The sequence below is a fragment of the Lissotriton vulgaris genome, chromosome 6 (assembly GCF_964263255.1).
Source record: "Lissotriton vulgaris chromosome 6, aLisVul1.2, whole genome shotgun sequence".
NCBI classification, from domain to species: Eukaryota; Metazoa; Chordata; class Amphibia; order Caudata; family Salamandridae; genus Lissotriton; species Lissotriton vulgaris.
The window spans coordinates 443470964-443496161 of NC_141694.1; the positions used below are offsets into that span (position 1 = coordinate 443470964).

The following is a 25198-nucleotide window of genomic DNA, read 5'->3' on the forward strand; positions in this document are numbered from 1 at the left end:
TTTACTTTCCTCAATTGGCGTCCCAAGCGTGGGGCCCATCAGCGACACGTGGATCCAGTGGGAGAGGTCCCGACGACAGAGTGAACGACTGCAACGATCGGAAGTGCACCTGCCCGATAGACCCTCGTCTGGCAGCCGGTCATCCGAACTTCACTGGTTCCGAGCAGACCTCTCTCGAGTGATCTACGGTCCTGACTGGGAACCATCAGGAGTGCCGCAGTAACAACAGAGAGTAGAGGACGATCGGGCGCTGGAAACGGAAGACGAGAAACTGTCCATGCGGTCCGGGTAAGGTCGTGAAACACAACGAATTGCGAATTGATTGATTGTTTGATTGATTGAAATACTAGTATTTACTTTGTCGCTCTTTGAGACATTCGCTGCCTGCAAACGGGGAGGAATAGGAATATTCTGTCCCCCTTTGCAGAAAGTGAAGGGTAGGTAACGCAGACTTTTGTCCCCCGTTGTAATCTGTCGTACCTATTTTTCTGCCCACTGATCGATTGTCCGAACATAGATTGTTTGCAGTATAGTTCTTTTGAGATATTCTCTGCTTACAAATAACGGAGAATAGAAATATTCTGTCTAGTCTTTGCAAGTAGTGAAGGATAGGTAGTGCGGACCTTTGTCCCCCGTTGTAATCTGTCATGCCTGTCTTCTCCCCACTGATTGGTAGTTGGGACAGCCCGGACCGCTTATTAGAGATGAACCATCCAGCTCCACTGGAAGGCACCCCTAATAAGGACATGTTCACTAAGCATGGACTAGTCGCTGTAGCTTATAGTAAGTTATGGCATAAATATACAAAAAAGGACCCCAAAAGTCAGTGGCCTCTGATAGGTTCCTTTGACGACCATGAATTAGAAACGTTAGAAGCAGCTCTTCGGAAAAATAAGACAACGCCCACCATGCTCGATAGTGTCGGCATGTGGCGCAAAGAAGCAGAGCAACGAAAGAAAAGAGAGGAAGCAAAAATAGGAAAAGAGTTACGAAAGGCAGCCCACCTGGCTGCTAAGAAACTAGAAGAAGAAATAAAAGAAAGAGAGGGAGCTAGACAAGAGCAAGAATCTGAGTCGGCAGGCCAATGCCCTGTTAGGACCCCCTCTACGCTCTACCCTGAGCTGTCCTCCAAACAACGGGCGAACGATGAGTTACTGCTAGGTCCTCCGATCATCTACATGCCCCCTCCGTATGCCCCCTCCCAACCTCTAGTACAGCACCTGCCAGCTCCGAGTGCAAACGAGAATGACCTTGGCGCTAGTGCCCCAGCCCTCACGGCCTCCGCACCGGCCGCAAAAGCAACAACATCAGATGAACTCGAGGCTAGCAAGCAGCCACCAGCCAGACCAAATAGGTTGAGCAAAGATGAGCGGGATGGAATTGACAAGATAGTAAGGACACTGGTAGAACAGAAGGAGAGTGAAGAATACGCAATGGATATGCACAATTCACATGCCGGTAGCCACAGAAGGCATTTCATTTTACGATTCAGCTACCACACCCTGAACGCATATGAGGATAGGTATCAGAATCAAGGTCCTGCTAAACTGACAGCTTTATATAGAAAGGTCGATGTTGGAGATGGGACTGAGCGCGACGTGGCGGACCTCTTCATGCAAACGCTTGAGGTCTTCCGCCACCTCACGGAACAAAAACCAGAAGTTAAGATTACAATCCCTGAAACGACTGGGTCCTCGTCAGAAGTAGCCAACACCATGATGCCTATCAGAGAAGCCGCCCCCTACTGGGTTCCCCCACGAGGTCAGGGAACGAACAACGATATCAACCATGCAGATGCGAAGGGGAGGGTTGTGTACAACTGGGTTTACCAACCATGGGATCGGCAAGATATTTTAACTTTTAGGCAAACCCTGCCCGATTTAAGAAAGAACCCGACAGCATTTTATACCGAACTAGGTACAGCCTTGGGTTCAACGATTATGACTCCAGCGGACATTGACTTGTTTTTCGGGTTATGTCTGCCGGCTGACGTGTGGAAGCAAATCCGGAAAGCCGACCACACAGATCTGTTCGGACATACCTGGAATCAACTCAGTGAACTAGATAGACGGCGAGAGCCCGGAAAGAAACCTGTAAAAGACATACTGGAACTCCCAGACAAAATAGTTCAGAAGCTAAAGACATTGGTCCCAGAGAAGAAGGTAGACTGGTCAATAGTCACGGCTTGCCGCCAGAAACCCCAGGAAGACGTATCAGAATACTTCTCCCGATTTGAGACGGTGTTCTCCGACTACAGTGGTCAAGACATGACCACTGCAACCGGACAACACCTATTTGTGCAAAATTACGTAAAGGGTCTATCACCAGAGGTCTCCCAAAAGTTACAGACGAGCGAGAGTAGTTGGGGGGCCTCCAAACCCGCAGCTATCCTTCAGATGGCTCAGTACTACGAACACCAAAAGAATGAGAATGATAGGGCATCCGAGAGAAAGAAGAAAGATTTGAAAGAAAGGGTGATGATAGCCTAGATACAAGGGGTGGCGGTCGGAAAAGAACCCCACAGGGGGAGCTACCAATCAGCCGCCCCTAGAAATCCACCCCCAAAGGATCGCACACCTACTCCCTACTCTGGACGTAGGGACATAGAGGATAATCAGTGCGCATTTTGCAGAGGATTCGGGCATTGGAAGTCTCAATGTCCCGTTCTTCTGGAAATAATTAAAAATAAAGAGACAAGGGACATGACGAATGGCCCCAAGACTAGAGGGCAGGGACGAGGGTACACAAATGACACCAACAACGACAGACCAGGAAGATCGAACACGTTTGTCCGTCCCCGACAGAACCAGTATCAATCATCTGACTGTGAGAACGCCCCTGACTTTGCATAGGACTGCCAGGGGCAAGGGAGGGATCAAGTCGAGCTCTGTGTTGACCAGCAAGGTCCTTACGTCACCGCTAAGGTCCTGGGTACTAAGTCTCCATTCCTGGTAGACACTGGGGCGACACGTAGTGTGTTATCAAAACGACTGATTCCAAGGGCACCCTTGTCTGGCTCACACATTACATCAATAGGTTTTGATGGGACGCCCTCCACTAATCCCCTGTCCGTACCTATCTCCTTCGACCTAGGAAACAACCCAACTGACACAACATTTCTGCTCTCCTCCAACTCCCCTGACGCCATTATGGGTATTGACTTATTAAAACATTTCCGAGCTACCATTAGATGTTCCCCAGATGGAGTCTGAGTCATCCTGTATGACAATCCGAACATGTCCAAATCCTGCTCCGCGCGACATATGTACTCTATAACTGTTGCTGACCTGTCTCTGCTCGACACCCTGCCTCCATACCTATTGGCCAAAAACGACTCTGATGTAGGACGGATGATGATTGACCCTGTGCACATAACTGTTCGACAAGACGCAATGCTCCCGAAACTCCCACAGTACCGGATATCACCCGAAGGTGAGAAGGCACTGGTAGCGATTATTCAGTCCCTGGTGGATGCAGGAGTGGTAGAGGAAGTAGTTAGCAATGTCTGTAACAGCCCTATCCTACCCATTGTTAAGAAACAAGGCGAGGGAGATGAGAAAGCGTACCGCTTCATCATCGACCTGCGAGAGGTTAACAAAGTGGTTGTGCCTCAGTACCCCGTAGTCTTAGACATCACCACCATTCTGACCCTCATCCCGTCTACTGCCACCACCTTCTCTGTTATCGACCTCAAGAACGCATTTTTCTCTATCCCCATCCACCCAGACAGCCATTACATCTTCGGTTTCACCCTAAAAGCCCGCTCGTACTGATTTTGTAGAGCACCCCAAGGCTACACTGAAAGTCCCAGCATTTACAGCCAGGCCCTCAAAAGACAGCTGGACACCGTCCAGCTACCAGATGGAGTGGTGTCGATCCAATATGTCGATGATATCCTTTTGGCGGCCGACACCACTCCACTTGACATCATGGCCACTATCCAACTCTTGCACTTTCTTGCGGAAAATGGCCACAAAGTCTCCAAAAAGAAATTGCAGTTCTGCCAGCCTCAAGTGACATACCTAGGCCATCTCCTGTCCAAAGAAGGGAGCAAACTTACGCCCGACCGAATCCAAACCATCCTAGACACCCCCGTCCCAAAAACACAGAAGCAAGTCCGTTCTTTGGTGGGTCTTACCTCTTTCTGCCGACAATGGTTACCAAATTTCAGTCTCATTGTAAAACCTCTACTTTCCCTGTTGGCCAAAGATGTCCCCTTCCCGCTCCCTTGGACCCCCGAATGTCAAGCGTCCTTTAAAGAGTTGCGAGATGCCCTTTGTTCAGCACCTGTCCTGGGAACACCAGATTACTCCAAGCCCTTCTCCCTCTTCACTCACGAAAGGGAGGGATGCGCGTTATCTGTTCTAACTCAGCCTATCGGCCCTAAGCAACACCCTTGTGCCTACTTCTCTGCCACTCTTGACCCCATAGCCAGAGCTTTGCCTGCCTGCCTTCGAGCAGTAGCCGCCGCTGCTGTCTCTATCCGTCAGAGCGAGGGAATCGTACTTTCGAACTCCCTCACTGTATTAGTACCCCATGCGGTCGACACCCTTTTGAACCAAACCAAGACTCAACACCTGACTAGTGCACGACTGACTGGGTACGAATTGACACTACTTGCACCCCACATCACTCTGAAAAGATGCACGACTTTGAATCCTGCCACATTGTTGCCCTTGCCTGAAAATGACCCCGATGTGCCCCCTATACACGACTGTGTGACCCGCACGGACGAACAGACTAGGAGTAGAGTTGACCTCCGAGACACTGCTTTCACAGACCCTGATGGAGAGCTATGGATAGACGGCTCTTGCATCAAACTCCCAGACGGCACCACTTCAGCTGCCTATGCGGTGACAACAGCCCAAACAGTAATTGAGACAGCCCGCATCACACAACGATCTGCACAGGCGGCAGAACTGATTGCCCTCACACGAGCATGTATCATAGCGGCAGGGACCACGGCAAACATTTACACGGACAGCCAGTACGCCTTCGGAGTGGTACACCATTTTGGGCTCTTGTGGAGGGAAAGGGGATTCCTGACGTCCCACGGCACGCCCATCCTCCACGGAGATCTAGTCTTCGCCCTGATTGAAGCAGTTCTCCTCCCCAAACGATTAGCAGTGATCAAATGTCAGGCACACAAGAAGGTGACGGACTTAGACGGACAGGGAAATGCGCTGGCCGACATCACTGCCCGAACCACAGCTGAGAAAAGGACGATGACACGCATGTATGTGACCAGGTCACAAGCAGAAAAATGGACTGACGCTAGGGAGACGATTAGGGATATCCAGTCGGCCAGCACCCCTCACGAACTGACCGAGTGGGCACGGGTGGATTTAAAGGACGATGAGGGCTGCTGGCGGACAAAAGATGCAAACAGATGGTTGCTGCCTGACTCGTACCTGATTCCCATACTGACTATGGCACACTCCCCCGCACACATAGGATCTTCCCCCATGATCGAACTCATCTCCAAGGTCTGGCACAACGACAAGATCCCCGACTCAGCCAAACGCCTGGTCCAGCAATGCATTATCTGCCTGCAACACAACCCTGGGAAAGGAACTGTGGTACCTCGGGGAGGGTTTGGGGTCCCCGACCATCCCTTTGAGGTCCTCCAGATGGACTACATCCAACTAGAAAGATGCCAAAGCTTGAAGTATGTATTAGTCATTGTGTGTGCCTTCAGCAAATGGGTAGAAGCCTATCCAACCCGTGATAACACTGCCATGACTACTGCCAAGGTACTACTGAAAGAGTTTTTCCCTCGTTACGGTCTTTGTCGAATTTTATGGAGCGACAACGGCCCCCACTTCATAGCTGAAGTTATCCAACTAATCTTGAAGGGGTTGGGTGTAAAACAGAGGTTTCATGCAGTCTTCCACCCCAATCCGCTGGCTTAGTTGAGCGACACAACTTGTGAAAGATAGTGGCCACCACAGGACTTAAGTGGCCAGATGCCCTCCCACTGGCGTTGCTATCGATGCGCTCCACTCCCACTAAGCACCATTTGACCCCCTACGAGGTTGTATTCGGGCGACCGATGAACCTCTGGACTGCCCCCAAACCGACCTCCATTCATGACGTCCCGGACGTCCTACTGTCTGATTACATGTGCAAATTAACTAAAACGTTGTCTGTCATTCATCAGCAGGTGCAGCAGGCCATCCCCGATGCTTCCAGGGGTCCGGGTCACGACATCCAACCGGGGGATTATGTGTTAGTCCGGAATTTCCAACGGGCGAAGAGTCTGGAACCCCGGTGGACGGGCCCCTGGAAAGTACTGATCACCACCCGGACGGCCCTTCGAGTGGAGGGGAAACGGCACTGGCTGCACCCACACCACTGTAAGAAGGTCTCCTCGACCCTGGCCACAACAGAAAACGTCGACACCCAAGAAGAGCTCCTGAACAAAGATCGGCCATCACTGAACTGTTATCCTGATACCGAGGCACTCGAACTTGCAAAATTCTCTGATCCCACTGTGCCCTCCAGGGAAGGGTATTTCCTGCGTCGAAAGGAGGGAGCTTCGGCTAAGTAGACCATGGACTAAGTTAAATCTCAGAACGGTGGCCTAAACACAACCAAGGGTTACCCGGAGAGAAGCTAAACGAAGTCTGTGGTTCTGCCCACTACCGAGCACCTCGAAGATGATGGAAGCGCCAGATAAGAAGATGATGGAAGCAACCGGAAATACCCACTACAGGAACCCAAAGACTGACAGTATTCACAAATCAAAGACAATTGCCCTCTTCATTGTCTTCCTCTTTTGCCTCCTCCTCATGACCTCCTTCTGGATCTTGGAGGAAAGCGCACCCGCTCATCAGATATTGCTGACCACTGCACAGCCAACCACTATGAAAGAGCATCACCTGATCTCCCTTTCGCCTCAGCTCCGAGAAAGGCATAAGGAGTTCTGGAACAATTCCTTTGTGCAACTGTTGCACCAGCACAACCTTGCTGCCAACGCCACCAACTGCTGGATCTGCGGGTTGCTCCCACATGCCACCGGACACTCCGTCCCTTTCATCCCTTCACCTTTCTCAGTTCACGGCTCCTGCCTTGCCTGGTTGATCCTCTTGCAAGAGAGCCGCAGGGACAACGCCACTTCTGGTCAAACAGTATCACACTTCTACTATGGGTTCTGGCTGAACAAAACCGGAAGGACGTCTGTTCCCTTTTGTCCCTTGACCTCTGGTTCCTCCTTCCATATGGACATCCCTGCCAAAGAACGAGTTGAAATGCAGGTGTTCCATAATCCAGCTGGACCCACCTTCTCCTACCTACGGAAACGAACTGCTGCCACTCTAACTGTAGCTCTGTCTGTTATCAATGTCACAGGCCTTGTGTGCATCAAAGGCCTGGGAACACAGCTGGTGGGTCACAGTTCCTGCCACATCACCAGGACATTGGACTCAATTGATCCCCCCTCCTTTGTTGCCTCTCCGAATATGTACTTTGTTTGTGGCACCAAAGCTTACACTTGGCTCCCGAAAGGTTGGGGGGGTACTTGCTACATCGCCTTCATTCTCCCCCCAACGTATGTAACCCCAGCAATCCATCACCGGCAGAAGCGCGCAAGAGACATCGAACAAGCCGACTCCACCGGAGCACAGTTCCTGGATGCAGTGAAGGGACTTGTTCCTCTGTGGGGCCCAATGGCAAACAGCTGCGCCATCCGACACCTAACCCAGGCAGTAGAAACGACCATAAACATCACGGCTGGCATCCTCGCTAACAACACGGCCGAGCTTCAGGCAGTCTGCCTGGTGGCTCTCCAAAACCGCCTTGTTCTAGATGAGGTTCTAGCTGACCGTGGGGAAGCATGCAGCATCATCGGATCCAGCTGTTGCACCTACGTACCAGATAACTCGCCCTCAGTCTACAAAGCAATCGAGCATCTCCACAGACTTTCCTCAGAGGTTCACCAGGAGCAAGAAGGATGGTCGCTTGGGAGCTGGTTTTGGGATACTTTGAAGGACTGGGGATGGAGGTTGTTTACATTTCTACTGATACCGGTCGTGGTACTGTGTGGGTGTTGCCTAGGCGTTCAATGCTTGCCACCTTTGTGTTCACTCATTGCTAACTGCATGTGCCCTAAGACCTAAATTGACAAGTTGGCGAGACATGTTAAAAGGGAGGACTGTGGAATTTTAGTTTGCGAACTGAACATCATCTGCGCCATCTTGTCCATTCCTCAGACTCACGCACGAATATGCACGGCAGCCATTTTAGGTACCATGGTCTCCCTGTTCACGATCGATCGCCAGCGCACTCCCCTGACCCTGCAAGCATCCCCAGCGCACCCTGGCTGCCCCCGCTCTCACATGCACCAGTCATAAAACCTCTTCTTCTGCTTGACTCTGCCCCTGGGAATCACACCCCGCGCCTGACCAACACCCCCCTTCCTTTCATGAATACCCTTCTATTGATAAACCCCTTCCTCTACATCAATTGTCCACACGGAACCATTCCTTGCATGAATACCTCTCCTTTGATGACCCCCTTCCTTTGAGCCCGATTGTTTGCACGGGTCCCCGGTCATCACCTAGCCTGAGGATACAGTTTTATTACCCCTTACTGTATGGAATCGCCCCTCTTCAAAGGAGCTACGATTGGTCCTGGCCCCTCACCCCCCCTGAGATCCGATCAGGCGCACACATTCTAAGAATCGGCGGAACGTCCGGCTGGGTAATAACCATCTCCTATTGTATGGGGGGTGGGGACCTCTACTGTGGAAATGTGTGGGAATGGGTCTGAGGCGGGGATTCCGGGGATGTCTTTTTCCATACTTCACAGTGTCTTTATTGTAATGAAGAATGGTCACATGCCATAAACCAGTGTATAAGAGGCCAGGCCTCAGAGAGGCTGTTAGAGCACCTCGAAACGATACCTCGTTGTCCGATCTGATGTGTTCTGCTCCGTCGGGATAAAACTTTGTTTCCTGTCTTCCTGTCTCCAGCGCCTGCCTCTTTGTTTGATAACCCTTGCATGGTATTAGAGGCGTTTAACGCCGGGCAAATACTTGAGAGACATCGACCCAACCGCCTGACCATTTTTACTTTCCTCAATTGGCGTCCCAAGCGTGGGGCCCATCAGCGACACGTGGATCCAGTGGGAGAGGTCCCGACGACAGAGTGAACGACTGCAACGATCGGAAGTGCACCTGCCCGATAGACCCTCGTCTGGCAGCCGGTCATCCGAACTTCACTGGTTCCGAGCAGACCTCTCTCGAGTGATCTACGGTCCTGACTGGGAACCATCAGGAGTGCCGCAGTAACAACAGAGAGTAGAGGACGATCGGGCGCTGGAAACGGAAGACGAGAAACTGTCCATGCGGTCCGGGTAAGGTCGTGAAACACGACGAATTGCGAATTGATTGATTGTTTGATTGATTGAAATACTAGTATTTACTTTGTCGCTCTTTGAGACATTCGCTGCCTGCAAACGGGGAGGAATAGGAATATTCTGTCCCCCTTTGCAGAAAGTGAAGGGTAGGTAACGCAGACTTTTGTCCCCCGTTGTAATCTGTCGTACCTATTTTTCTGCCCACTGATCGATTGTCTTAACATAGATTGTTTGCAGTATAGTTCTTTTGAGATATTCTCTGCTTACAAATAACGGAGAATAGAAATATTCTGTCTAGTCTTTGCAAGTAGTGAAGGATAGGTAGTGCGGACCTTTGTCCCCCGTTGTAATCTGTCATGCCTGTCTTCTCCCCACTGATTGGTAGTTGGGACAGCCCGGACCGCTTATTAGAGATGAACCATCCAGCTCCACTGGAAGGCACCCCTAAGGCACCCCAGCGCCTGCCTCTTTGTTTGATAACCCTTGCATGGTATTAGAGGCGTTTAACGCCGGGCAAATACTTGAGAGACATTGTTGTTGAGAAACAGTTCAATATTTACACTGGTCTTACTTAATAGAGACTCTTAAGTGCATTGTTTGAGCAACAGCATTGTTCCCATCGTTTCCTATCTGAGAGGGAAACAGCATGGCTGTCCCTTATCACTGCTGCTGTTCACGCTTTGCAAGAAGGACTAGATCAGGGGCTCCGAGCCAATGCAGAAATCCCGCTGGAAAAGGTTGGAATTGAAACACACACAATTAGTTTGTGCTTAGATGATGTAAAATATCACACTTACAAACCCTGTTTATTCCTCCCTACATGGGTCAGACCATGGTAATTCCTAGCCAGTGGTGGCAGCAAACTATTTGGCAACACAGGTCTGCTATCTCCTGAAACCCATATTTCATCTTCATCTTTATTTACACAAACCTCATTTACCCTGCTCTGCTGTTCTTCGTTAAAAAGGGTCGGAGGGGAGATATAAACTGGGAAAAGCTCACAGTAACTAATCTGCAACCCTCAGGTCAGGTCAACATGTTTCTTGCCATCATGGCAATTCTTCAGGACCTAAGTGTTATGTACTACAAAGTGTGAAATATGAAAAAAGAAATTACAACCTCATCCAGTGGGTCAGTAAAGGGCAGGCCAAAAGGTCCTAATAAGATCAAGCGACCTAAAAATGTAAAAGCAATAGGAGAATACTGTCAGTGTGAGGCTCTATTGCTTATTAAATCGCTAATACTTCTATGTGTTACACACACACAATTAAAAACAAGGATGCTGAAAGCATCATAACAGTTAAAACAAGCTCAATAGAGACTGAGGACGAAGGCATTGCAGAGATACAGAGCTCTATCCTTACCCTAAGGGGTGTCCTAGGGTACCTCGCAGTCTGCTCCTGTGGGACCTGCACAGAGATTAGTAAGGTACCTAGGGAAAAGAATATGCCAGGTAGGATGCCAGTCATGAGGAGGGTCGAGAGGGCAACAACAGTGAAGCTGATCACAAGGGGCTCGTTGGCAACAGCACGGGCAGATGACCACCTCCTAGATAACCCCAAAACCTGCACTGTGTGAGTTAGGTGGTAGCCCCATAGGCGCACTGTGATAGTTGAGGCCATGAGTACTGATAGACGCTACCAACCCGCCGATCGGAACGCCCCACGAACATCCAACCCCGTCAGAGTAACCTGCTGAGGGAAAGGCGGAAGCGGAACGGCTAACCCCACAGGCCGGCAGCAGCCACCAGCAGACATCCGTGTGCTTTACACGGATAGTGGCATCAATGTAGTGCTGATCACGACAGTGGAGGTACGGGCGCAATCAGGGAGGGAATGGTACACGTTGCCTGATCGATAACAGCGTGATCCAAGAAGCGATAAAGGCATCAGCACTAGCCTTTACCGCGAAACTACTGATAGGAACAGTCTCCTGCTCTATGAAAGCTACCATCCGAAAGCCCTGAGGGACAATCTCCACTTTGGGCAGTTCCTCAGGGTACGCAGGAACTGTACCGCCAGATCTGATTACCAACAGGAAGCGAGGCTCACAAATTACAGGACAGAGGGTACCCCACCAGACTCATTCGCAACTCTAACAAAAGAGCTTTGAATAACCCCAGGGAGGTTTACTTGAAACACGCACTAAAGCTTCCGAAGAGTTGATTACTTGTGTGACTTGCTTTACCAAGAACTCGACCTTCATAAAGAAAACAATAAACAAGCATTGGAATATTATCAATTCAGGGGGCTTAGACATCCCACGTCCTTGTTTCACTTTTAAGCGGACATCCAACTTGAAGGACTCCTTAATCCATACAAGGCCTAAGAAACATGTCTGGCCAGAACACACTATTGGGCCTCCCACCTGTAATTGGTCATTTTTCCTGCGGCGGGTGCGCTGTCTGCCTCCAAACAATCCAGTGTAAGGAAAACTTACTGACACCTTTGTGTGGCACCTACAGAGGCACACTAACTGTAACAGTACAAAACGCATCTACATGCTCACCTGCCCCTGTGGAAAACACTACGTTGGGATGACGATGAGACAAGTCAAACTAAGAATTATGGAGCATAAGAGCAACATTAGATGCTCCAAGAAACACACAAGACTTTATGAACACTACACGCAGCATGGTCATCAAGCAGACAATGTCAGGTGACTGATACTAGAATCCCACCCGGGCATTACACAACATTCACTGTTCAGGATTGAACAGAGATGGGTGCACCGGCTCAAACTTGACACAATGGGTTTGAATGACTCTGTCCCTTGTTCATCCCTGGCACAGTAGATAAACAACCCCCTGCCACTTTAAGATGACTCGGTACATACACCACAACTTTCTCTGAGGCACTGTCATACTACCATCTGAGACCAAATTAAACCCTGGGCACCTCCCTCATTTTCTATCTAATGTTCCAACACCAAAACTCCCCCTTGTTTTTGAGATGCCCACACCAATGATGATTCTTTCTAGCTACCCCGATACAGCAGTGTCTGGCATTCGGCCCCCAATCGTCCACTTTTACTGTACCATTACTACATCACCAATGGCTGCGCCCCTGTCACATCAGTCATAGTGGGTCTACCCTTAAAATGAGGTCCCGTACCCGTAGGGAATGTTAGCACCCATTCGCTTTTGGCTGTAACATTATAACATCAGCATCCAATTAAAGAACCACCGCCCTCCCCCTGAGCAATACCTCTACTATACTTTGGCAATTACTCTATTGCCTACCGATATAGTTTTCCGCTCCTGACTGTCAATTCGGTTAACTTTGACGCAGGTTATCTAACCAAGTCAATGAATCAATGTATTGAGCTTATCTTTTAATTAACTATGCCCGCACCTTACTAACAGTGGCTTGGCTTGCTCACTCTCTCCTTTACGGATGTCTTCCTTTACTCCGCAGACCTTTTTCACACCCAAGATGGCCGCCACGTTTACCGCTCAGACCTTTACACGGTCTACTGGTTATCCGGCATCCGGTATCCGATGTGGCGCATGCGCAGTCAGATGCTATCCTCCACGCCCACCCTCAGCACTGACATGGCGGGAGAAAGTGGTCTTCATATTCGCCGTACTGTTACGAAGTACACCATCAACTGCTCTACGCTTCAATCCGGTGCTGTTCGTGGGGGTAGGTGTAGACGGTAATGACCGCATGCCATTGAGGTAAGCTGAGTGTTGGTGGCCCATTCTGCCGCTCCTTGGATCACGCTGTTAACGATCGGGCAACGTGTACCATTCCCTCCCTGATTGCGCCCGTACCTCCAGTGTTGTGATCAGTACTACATTGATGCCACTATCCGTGTAAAGCACACGGATGTCTGCTGGTGGGTGCTGCTGGCCTGTGGGGTTAGCCGTTCCGCTTTCACCTTTCCCTCAGCAGGTTACTCTGACGGGGGTCGGGTGTTCATGGGGCGTTCTGATCGGTGGGTTGGTGGCGTCTATCAGTACTCATGGCCTCAACTATCACAGTGCGCCTATGGGGCTACCACCTAACTCACACAGTGCGGGCTTTGGGGTTATCTAGGAGGTGGTCATCTGCCCGTGCTGTTGCCAACGAGCCCCTTGTGATCAGCTTCACTGTTGTTGCCCTGTCGACCCTCCTCATGACTGGCATCCTACCTGGCATATCCTTTTCCCTAGGTACCTTACTAATCTCTGTGCATGTCCCACGGGAGCAGACTGCGAGGCACCCTAGGACACCCCTTAGGGTAAGGATAGAGCTCCGTATCTCTGCAATGCCTTCTTCCTCAGTCTCTATTGAGCTTGTTTTAACTGTTATGATGCTTTCAGCATCATTGTTTTTAATTGTGTGTGGGTGTAACACGTAGAAGTATTAGCGATCTAATAAGCAATAGAGCCTCACACTGACCGTATTCTCCTATTGCTTTTACATTTTTAGGTTGCTTGATCATAGTAGGACCTTTTGGCCTGCCCTTTACTGACCCACTGGATGAGGTTGTAATTTCTTTTTTCATATTTCACACTGTGTAGTACGTAACACTTAGGTCCTGAAGAATTGCCATGATGGCAAGAAACATGTTGACCTGACCTGAGGGTTGCAGATAATTTACTGTGAGCTTTTCCCAGTTTATATCTTCCCTCCCACCCTTTTTAACCAATGGAGTCTACCACCTTAATACAGTATATTGTGGATTGACTACTCACCTTCACCTCACGACTACACTTCCCTTGCCCGCTCACACGCATGCACCATATGGCTGGAACAAAAGATCTCAGTTAAAGAGCCCCTTTACGGGTGCCCGTCAGACATTGCAGCGCCAGTCTGACGAGGAGCAGAACCCATATGATGAAGCATGACACCTAGCTCGCTGGGTGTGTGAGGGTTTTAGTTCCAAAAAGGGAATTCCCCCCTTTTTTCCTTTTTCTACGTTGCACATTCACTCTGTCCTATTATTCCAACTGGGGAACTTTGTACCCTCTTTGTGTTACTAGTTGGTTGGACTTGTACACTGGACCCCGTTAAAGATAGTCCAATACGGTTCCCCCCTTTTGTTGATAGACTTTGCAACCTCGTCAGCATATCTGTTGCCGAATGCTACATAGTCACCTCCCTTGTAATGTGAGGAACATTTCACAACTGCAACTTGCGCTGGCAATTGCAGAGCCTCTAACAGTTTTCTCACCTACTCACAGTTATGTATAGGGGATCCTGATGATATCATAATTTCCCTCTGGGACCATATCTGTCCAAAGTCATACACCACACCAAAGCCATACTCACTGTTTGTAAATATATTCACCTGTAATCAATCTGTAGTTGGTATACTTGTGCGGAGACGACTCCCTGAAGCCAAGCAGTTTCCATTACTCCTGAAACAGAACAGACTGCATAACAGCTCTCAAGTTTCCTTTTTTGATCTCATAAGCATGAGCCATCCACAAACAATATGTTATCTGGTTCAGGTAGTTGTTCGTCTTGAATATCTGGTCTCAGCTTGATGCATAGTTCAGTGACGTCAAATCAGTCATGCTCTACTTCACCATCATCATTGTAATTCTCAGGAAGGGGTAGCAAAGTTGTAGGATTCGAAACAGAATACCTCTGTAGAGATACATTCTCAGCTGCCAGTAGGATTTGCTCATATCAGGTCAGCCGACTGTTCATGAGGTATTTTGTCCTTGTTCCAGTTAACAAAATCTCAACAGAATGAAGGACATACACAGTCAAGTGATAACCCATTACTGTACTTTCACTCCTTTCGATTGTGACACCTGTTGCAGCCACCACTTTAAGGCAGACGGGCAGCACTGCAGCCACTGGATCTAATGTGGCCGAGAAGTAAGCAACTGGTCTTTGGGCACCTCCATGATTCTGTGTTACAACTGAAAGAGCACAGCCCTCTCTTTCACTGCAGAAAATTGAAAATGCTTTGTTGTAATCAGTCATTCCTAGTGCCGGGGCAAGGGAGAGGCTTTCTCTCAACTATAGGAAAGCAACCAAGCAGTCATTTTCCCACGGCACCGGATCCGACACATCCTTGCGCGTCAGTCTTGTAAATTCTTAGCCACTAGGGAGAAGTTAGGTATCCACTGACAACAGTAGCCCACCATTCCCAAAAACACCCCAACTTCTTTCTGTGTTGTTGGTGGATTTATTTGCATGGTCACCAAAATTCTCTCTTGTGACACCCTTCTTGCGCTTTTCTCAATATGATAACCAAGGAATGGGACTTTTCTCAAACAATACTGCAACTTATTAGGGGATGCCCTATGCCCATTCTAAGCCAACTGGTTTAGCATGCAATAGTGTAATTTTTGCATGCTACACAAGTATTTGACACAGCTATCGATTTGTCAATATATTGGAATAAGACAGAATTGCACAGCATAGCCAGTGTGACTCCAAATTCTTCTCAAGAACCTGGTTAAAAATGGAAGGGCTCTATGTATACTCATGCAAGATTCTGCACATGCCAAAACCACTGTTGCTGAGCCTAAATGCAAAGAGAAAAGGACTGTCCTCATGCAAGAGGATGGAAAATAATGCCTGATACAAATTAATGACAGTAAACCACATAGCCGCACATGGAATTTGAAACAAAATCACAGCAGGATCCGGTACCACGGGACAACAAGGGACCACCCTATTATTGATCCTTTGCCGATTCTGCACTATGTAGTACTTACCACTAGGCTTCTGCATGCCCATAATGGGTTCGTTACATGGATTCTCCATAATCTGCTTCTGTAAACCTTGTTAAATCATTGTCTTGATCACCAGTGTCTTTCTAGCAATCATTTCAGGGGTCAAATTATACTGCGCTGTTCTGGGATACTCCGCATTCAGTTTTATCTGTGTATGGACAGGCTAAACTCCTTTAATGAGTCCAATGTCCTTTCCTGAAAGATCCCACACTTCTGGTCTCACTAAATCTATGAGATCTAAAGGCAAGTCTTCTGTCATAAGCATCAGATACATTCCAATAATTTGATTCTGATTTGCCAACTTAAAGGCAATGTCATCATCATGAATTTGTAATTCTAATCCTTTTAGGGTACAGGATAAAGTGCAGTTCAGTTTGTAGAACAAATCGGGACCCAACAAACAAACAGGACTCGAATCACAAACCACGAAATGTTGATTAACCTCAAAACACCCTATCTTGACACAGACATCCTCAGTAATAGGTTTCTTCATTTTCTAGATTAACATTTCCAACAACTTGGATAGTTCTTCTCGACATGTAGGTTTGGGAATTCCACTGATCACACATTTTACCAGACCTGCACCAATATTATCCTACAGGTCTTTGCTTCTACACAAATGCATATCTATTCCCATGCTATTTACTTTTAATGCTTTACATTACCATACAATATTCCTTGAAAGCCTGACTCGACATTGAATAGGCTTGTTGGAAGTAGTAAATTACACCCGAAAATGTGACTCCTCCGCCTGTTTTTGTATTTCAATAGTTCTACCCTTCCAGGAAAACAGGCTTTAGCAAGCTATTTATAAAATAAATTAATGACATGAAAAACATCCCTTAGTGGGATATTCTAATCACATACCTACAGAGCCCGCATTGTATACGTGTACATGGCTGACAAAACAAAGGGGCCCAATCTGATAGTAGTGTCCTCAGATGCTGGGCTAACATTACACAAGTGAACCTCCACCATGGGCCTTGTGAAGAGGGCCTGCAAATTTGTACCTGTTCCAGTTGCTAGAGGACAATACCAAAAGGGCCCCAGACTACTCCAGTATTCTTGCCACCCACTCCCTCAATATCATAAATGTTATTCTGATCTAGCAATCTTGCTCTACAGATGATATAAGCACTGCTAAATGTTTACTGTAATAAGATAAGTGGCTAGATTGAATTGATTAATATGGAGCTGCCTTAAGGGCAAGAAAATGTAAGCTGTTACAAAAGTCATCGTTTTTACAACTCTATTAAATGATCTTCTCAAATCTTGTCCCAGAATTTCATTAACATAATAGATCCAATGTCTCCAAAAACACTTGCTTTGTTTTCTACACTGGTTGAAACTGACATTTTTAAGTGGTTGCCTGTATACTTTCCTTTCTTGGATTCTAAAACTAAGCAACATGTTTCTCTTACAGACCCATATTGACGCATTTGAAGTGATGGAAGCAAAACCGGTCCTCGTTGTTCATGGTGGAGCCTGGGCAATACCGGATTATTTGGCAGAGGACAGTATTCTAGGAGTAAAAAATGCAGCAAAACATGGATATTCCCTACTGAAACAAGGAGGAAATGCTGTCAAAGCTGTAGAAGCAGCAGTAAGGATTCTAGAAGACAATCCTGTATTTGATGCAGGTATTGATACTATTTTTTTAATCTGAATTTTGAGAAAAAATGAATAACAAATTGAGTTATTAATTAACACAACAAAAATCCCACGGCCCACTGAGAAAAATGTAACTGGAAAAAGTTTACCAAAAATCCAATAACGAGAATCACCGAATTATTAAAGATTTAAGGTAAAAAGCATCAAATAAAGAAAAGCACCTTTCAATAGTCACTGTTTGCCATTGACTAGGGATCTAGGCATAGTTTGAGGCTGACCGTGATCTGATGTGGGTGACATACACCAAATGAGTTTGTCCCAGTCAAAGATTGTATCTTCTGATTTAGGATTTATTCTAAATTTTGACAGTCAGCCCGTTATCTGCCAGGGCCACTGAGCAATTGACAATGTCACCCTGGCAGAGGTGCTGAAGGCCAAATTCATAGTATTATTCAGATGTTCATATTGCACCAAGACACACATGCCACTATTTAATGTTAATGTTAATGTTAGACAGACTTATAAACGCACTATCACCCCACGGGCATACTGGCGCTGACGTACGCTAACTCAAACCATGCACTTATGTTGCCGTGAAAATGTAACCTATTATTGAAAGACGGTGCCTAAACAGCACCATTAGGATAGAGCCAGGTCTTCACTTTCTTCCTAAACTGCAGAAGACTGATCTTGTACCTGTGTGCTGAATTGGTGCAAAACAACAAAAATGGATGTGTGGTATAAACTCATGATAAACAATGTAAAAAGGGTATTACAGGACGGGTACTAATCAAACCAGTTCACGGCATATAGGCAATAAGTAGTGAAAATAGAATTGCAGCACTTATAAATCTCTAAACTTTTAGGGATATGAATTATAGTCTGCCTGAGCTCAGCCATGTGCATTTCAAAGTCTGAAACATTTCTGTCTGCTAACATACTTTTACATATATTATGGAAAGCTTGACATACCATCTGCTATTTCATAGAACTAGCCACATAATATTCAGTTTGCGAAAAAAGGAATTCCTTTTCCTTGTGGGTTCTTATTTAGAAATGTGCCCTTTCATTCTCCTTGGTTCTTGGCACCGCAAGAGCTCTGGGCTCTGGAGAATCTTAGCGGCTCCATAGTATCCCCGAGCTCTGGAGAAGAGATTTCCTGTGAAAATTTCCTGTGAAACATAGTTGCTCCATCTGGGAACACTGTGTTTTGAGGTCTGTGTGTAAATAGGACTTTGCACAGGTGAGGCAGCAATCCCCTCCCTTAGTTGTCTTGGTACATGCAACTAAGCGAAACATGTATTAACTCAGAGCAAGTCCCAAGATGGAAGGTGTGGCAAAACTCTGAAATACTAAAAAGAATAACTTGGTTATATTACTAGGAATGGTTTCATTACAAATGACCAACTGATGTTTCTTTTAAAATTCTGTGATTTGAGGAATCTGTTTGGTACTCAGGTGGAGAGAACAATTTCCTATCTGGAGTTACTCTTTAGAATTCCTGTTTTACAGCCCAAAGAGCTGAGAATATTGTCTCCTTTCAGGGTTAAAATGTTTTTCTTACTTTTTCTAAATCTCTAATGATCCATAGAATGAAAGTGGTTCAGGTCCTCAGAGTGCAGCTTGTTGCCTCACTGAAACTTTCTGCCTATTCCTGGAAACTGCAATTCAGCATTTCAGAGTTATTAAGAGAAGTCCAACTGATAAAAGCCAAGGGTCTAAGTCAGTACCTCAGGAACGCCGCTTGGCAGTTACAACTCACTCCAGCAGATGCTACTAGCATAGTTCAGTCTAGGTCCAATTCCTATTGGTCAGCTGAACACTTCAGGGAAAAGGCCTCTTGCAGTTTGTTCTGACCCTGAGCCACGGAGGAGCTAAGCCATCTGACTGTCAGAGTTCACTTCTTTGTCCCAAATTCATCTGGAATCTAGATGACAAACCAATATCACAGGTGAACTCGTACAAATATCTTGGGTTCCAACTTGATCACAATCTCTATTTTAACAACTGGCAGGACCAAGGAAAAACGAAACCAAAACAACTCCACTACGCCTTTAAAACTCTAGAGAGGATGTTTAAAGGCCACTCAACTGGTCACCTGCTAAAGGTAATTGCAGCAAAATGTATTCCAACTATATCATACGGGTCAGAATTGATGAACACAAAAGATGCAGCCACCTTAAACCAAGCCCGATCAAGTCTCTTTAAGAGTCTGTTCTCAATCCCTAGGTACATCTCCCAGTCACAGATTTGACTGGAATATGGGCTTAAAAACCACAAACCAGCCCGACAAGGAGCGATGGCCAAATAGTACTGGGTGATAAGGCAAGCAGAGGAAAATACATTAGCCCACGCTTGCTGGGCAGAAATTGAACAGCAAGCAAGGCAAAATAACTCCATTGTCATAGTGTTAAAAGAATCACTGGCAGACCTACACCTTGAAGAGGCCTGGCACACAATCACCTCCTACTCCGTGTTTAAAAATTTTGTGAACACTGCAACCAAACACATTTCTCTGTTAACGGACAAAACTGCCTTTGCAAAAAAACAAAACATGCATGGGCAGTGGTTCAATCTTATCAGATGCTGAAACCACAACAATATCTTTCAGAACATTTCGCACAGCACAAAAAGTATTGTCTGGCGATGCTACGGTTGGGGCACTTCCCCACGAAGGACTTGACCTCGAAATGGAAGCGTACATGGCTGACTAAAGAATGCAGACTGTGTGGACAGGGAGAAGAGACATTACTACACCTCCTATGCATCTGCCCTTCGCTTCTAGAAACTCGAAAAACTGTGCTTCGCGAGATTTTCAGGAAAACCCAGTTAAGGACATGCAGAGCAGCTGCCATTGAATGCCTTGGAGCTTCGTCAATCCAACTGTCCTGCAAAGCCATTACGTTTTGGGAAATGGCATCCAAAGAACTAGAATATACACAAGAATCAGTTTGAGTGCCTCTTACGATACTGACTGGTCTCTTCTCACCCGCTCCTGCACAATTTTCTGATTTCTCCTCAATGAATATCCTAGCACTTTAAAAATGTACCGACCATAAAGTCAATATTTCTTATTTCAACTGCTGATGAGGATTGACTAATGACGACTCAATGTTTTTATCTTTTGCACTTCTCAAACTTTTATGTATAAATGATTATGTAAATCATTATGTATAACATGCTTTTACAATCTTTTATGATTTTTAACAAAATCAAATAAAAGTATTATTGACTTGAATTGACACTTCTTTGTCCTGGGCACAACTCAATCAATCAATCAATCAATCACGACATTTATAGAGCGCGCTACTCACCCGCAAGGGTCTCAAGGCGCTAGGGGGGGTGCTGCTACTGCTACAGCCAGGTCTTGAGTTGCTTCTTGAAGGAGAGATGGTCTTGGGTCAGTCGTAGGTGGGTGGGGAGGGATTTCCACGTCTTGGTGGCCAGGTAGGAAAAGGATTTTCCTCCGGTGGTGGTTCTGCGGATCCGTGGGATGGTGGCGAGGGTGAGGCTGGCGGGGCGGAGTTGATGGGTGGGTGTGTAGAATGTGAGGCGGTTGTTGAGGTATTCCGGGCCAGTGTCGTAGAGAACTTTGTGTGCGTGGGTGAGGAGCCTGAACGTGATCCTTTTGCTGACGGGGAGCCAGTGCAGGTCTCTCAGGTGGGCCGATATGTGGCTGTGATGGGGTATGTCCAGGATGAGTCGTGCAGAAGCGTTCTGTATGCGTTGGAGTCTTTTCTGTAGTTTGGCTGTGGTTCCGGCGTAGAGGGCGTTCCCGTAGTCCAGTCGGCTTGTGACGAGGGCCTGGGTGACCGTCTTTCTGGTGTTGGTGGGGATCCACCGGAAGATCTTTTGGAGCATGCAGAGGGTGTTGAAACATGATAATGAGACGGCGTTGACTTGCTTGGTCATCGTGAGGGAGGAGTCCAGGATGAAGCCTAGGTTGCATGCATGGTCCGTGGGCTTGGGGGTGGTGCCCAGTGCAGGGGTCCACCAGGAGTCGTCCCAGGCAGAGTGGGATGGTCCCAGGATGAGAACTTCCATCTTGTCTGAGTTCAGTTTCAGCCGGCTGAGCTTCATCCATTTCGCGACGTCTTTCATTCCCTCCTGGAGGCTGGCTCTGGCGGTTTCGGGATCGTTGGTGAGGGAGAGGATCAGCTGGGTGTCGTTGGCGTAGGAGATGATGTTAAGGTTGTGTTGACGTGCGATGGCTGCGAGGGGGTTCATGTAGATGTTGAAGAGGGTGGGTCTGAGCGAGGAGCCTTGAGGTACGCCGCAGATGATCTTGGTGGCCGCAGAGCGGAAGGGGGGGAGGCGGACCTGCTGAGTTCTGTCGCAGAGGAAGGAGGTGATCCATTCGAGGGCCATTTCTTGGATCCCGGTGTGGTGGAGGCGGCTTGTTAGGGTGCGGTGGCAGACTGTGTCGAATGCGGCTGATAGGTCGAGGAGGATGAGGGCAGCAGTTTCCCCGTTGTCGAGCAGGGCCCTGATGTCGTCGGTGGCTGCGATGAGGTCGGTCTCGGTGCTGTGGTTAGCTCGGAATCCGGACTGCGAAGGGTCGAGGGATCCATTAGTCTCGAGGAAGGAGGTTAGCCATTTGTTGATGGTCTTATCGATGACTTTAGCGGGGAATGGGAGGAGCCAGATGGGGCGGAAGTTCTTGAGGTCCGTGGGGTCTGCGGTGAGTTTCTTCAGGAGGGCGCTGATCTCCGCATGTTTCCAGCTCTCCGGAAAGGTGGCGGATGCGAAGGAGTTGTAAATGATGTTCCGGAGTTGGGGTGCGATGATGGTGTCGGCTTTGTTGAAGATGTAGTGTGGACAGGGGTCGGCAGGGTAGCCGGAGTGAATGGTGTTCATCACGAGGGTGGTTTCTTCAGTGCTGACAGGGGTCCAGGCGTAGAGGATGGTGCGGGGGGCATTGGTTCGGTGGTAGGGTGCATGGTCTGGGTGCTGAAGCTGTTGTGTATGTTGGCGATCTTGTGGTGGAAGAACGAGGCGAGTGTGTCGCAGAGGTCTTGCGAGGGCTTGATGTCGTTGTTGCTGGTGCTGGGCTTGGAGAGCTCTTTAACGATGTTGAAGAGTTCCTTGCTGTTGTGGATGTTGTTGTCCAGTCGTTCTCTGAATGCAGTCATTTTGGTGGTGCCGATCAGCTGGTGGTGTTTGCGGATGGTGTTCTTGAGGGCTGTCATGTTTTCTGGTGACTGGTTGTGGCGCCAGGCTTTCTCGAGGGTGCGACAGGATTTTTTGTAGTCTTTGAGGTCGTTGGTGAACCACAAGGTTTTCTTGCTGCCGGGTTTGCTGGGAGGATTCTTCAGTGGTGCAAGGGTATCGGCGCAGTTGGTGAGCCACTGTGTGAGGTTACGGGCTGCTTCGTTGGAGTTCGTGGTGTTGGTGGGGGAGTTTTGGCTCAGGGCGGTGGTGAGCTGGTCGGTGGTGATCTTGCTCCAGCATCTTCGGGGAGCCTGTTGCAGGTGGTGGTGGGTTGTAGTTTTCCTGAAGTTGAAGTGGACGCAGCTATGGCCCGTCCAGTATAGTTCGGTGGAGTGGCTGAAGGCGATGTGGTTGCTGGAGGAGAAGACTGGGTCAAGCGTGTGGCCGGCGTAGTGGGTGGGGACTGTTAGGGTTTGTGCACAGTAAAGAGCATGTCCCCACTAATTGCACCAGTGGTCTCTGTAATAGATTCTTTAAACATACTACTGAAAGCCTTTCTTGTTATCTCAGTCCCTCCCTAAGACTTCTGTATATGTTGCTCAATGTATTCACAAGTTTGGACATTGCTGTCTTGTTTGCACATTGGACCTTGCTTTTACCAAGACTTATTTAGAAAACATTGGACCTTGCTTTTACCAAGGCTAATTAGAACACTCCTCCCTAGGCCATGTTTTACTTCAACTCATTAGCATAATAACTGAAGCTCTGCACACCTGCTTGTGAGAACCACACCCAGTTCTTTGAACCACACCCAGCTCTTCGAACCGCACCCAGCCCTGTCTATAAAAGGCAGCCCCTGAGCCTCACCCAGTGCTTTTGCTCGTCTACCTCCCACTTACCTGAGAACAGATCCTTCGGCACTGGCACTCCTGCTCTCTCCAGACCTTCATTGACTTCAATGGGAGCAGCTTCTGGCTCTTCCTTCTTCTGGTTTCCGGCTACTTCTTGCCTCAGCCCCTCTTCTGTCCACTGCAATCGACCTGCAAAAAAGAAAGAGGTCAAGGTTAGACTGATCAGTATCCCTTTTCAGCAACAAGTAAGTGCAAAACCTTTTATTACCTGAAAGAACTTTATCAGCGATTTCTGGATTCATGTAAAGACAATTTGGAACAAGATATCTCCCACGAACTTAGTGGTTCAAACCCTTTGTTAAAAGAATACTTTGTGGAACTTTGTGAAATAAACATTGTTTTACATGGAACTTTTTAAAGTATCGAACAGAGGAAACCAATGACAGCAAGGCAAACAGTAAATCAAGGAACTGCACAAAATACCTGCTGTATTTTGATGTAAAAGTACAGTATTTGTTTTATAAAAAGTCTGGAAATGTGTGAAAAGTGAGTTTGCTATTAAGAATTTAGGCTTTAGTTATATTAAGGTGAATGTTAGACGTTGGTAATTCTGATAATGATATCCGTTTGATTTTACAGAAGTTTTACAGTAATAGAAAGCACATCCCAGAACAGTAACACATTCCAAACCTGGAAGCTTGAGACCAGGATCCAAGAGTTACTTTAAAAAGAGAATTTCTAATAAGATTAAGTTTTAGTCAGGAACACATTTAGGGATAGGTTGCAATTATCTGTTCTTTGTTTATGTTTCATTAGGCACCAGTTTCTACAGAAGTCAGAGAGGGCCGCAGATTTTAGCAGCTTTTCTACAGTGGAAACTCAAGAACGGTTGTCTCTCTTTTTTTATTCCCCTTCCCCCTTCCCTTGAGCTTCTGGTTCTTACAGCCTGATTCATCAAGCTGATTTGCGCTCGCAAAGGGCCAGATTCTGAGAATCTGGCCCTTTGCGAGTGCGATTTTTGCATTTGGGATTCATCATCCCAAATGCAAAAATCGGTAATAGCGATTTCGCTATTTAGCGATGAATTACATTTAAGGAATCTGTATTTGAGATTCCTTAAATGCAATTCATCATCCATTTTGAAATAGCGAATTCGCAATTTCGGCCCGCTATTTACCGCGAGGTCAAACCTCGTGGTAAATAACGAAAAACTTTAAAAGCATTTTTCTAAGTTGCATGTTACACACACACATGTCCTTTGGACATGTGTGTGCGCAACACCTGTTGAAATGTGCATTTATGGGGTGCTACAGGGTGTCCTTTGGACACCCCTGGCACCCTTCAAATCGCTATCTTATTTGCGATTAGCAAATTGCTAATCGCAAATAAGGAATACTCCCCATTCATTCCAATGGGCCTTTTGGCCCATAGGAATGAATGGGGGGTTATTCCTTATTTGCGATTAGCAAATAAGGAATCTGTAGGAATCGCATTTAATTTTGCGATTCCTACATGAATCCCGTTTTGCGAGTCTGTAATAGCGATT

At 47.4% G+C, this 25198-nt stretch overlaps 1 protein-coding gene across 2 annotated transcripts in view; it reads left to right on the forward strand.

Moving 5' to 3' along the window:
• Positions 1-25198, forward strand: part of LOC147707445 (isoaspartyl peptidase/L-asparaginase-like) — a 1215953-nt gene that overhangs the window by 358765 nt on the left and 831990 nt on the right. For both annotated transcript variants that reach the window (XM_086926453.1, XM_086926454.1), the window contains exon 2: positions 17463-17679. In XM_086926453.1, the coding sequence (XP_086782579.1) occupies positions 17463-17679 (217 nt within the window). The remainder of the gene's footprint in view (positions 1-17462; positions 17680-25198) is intronic.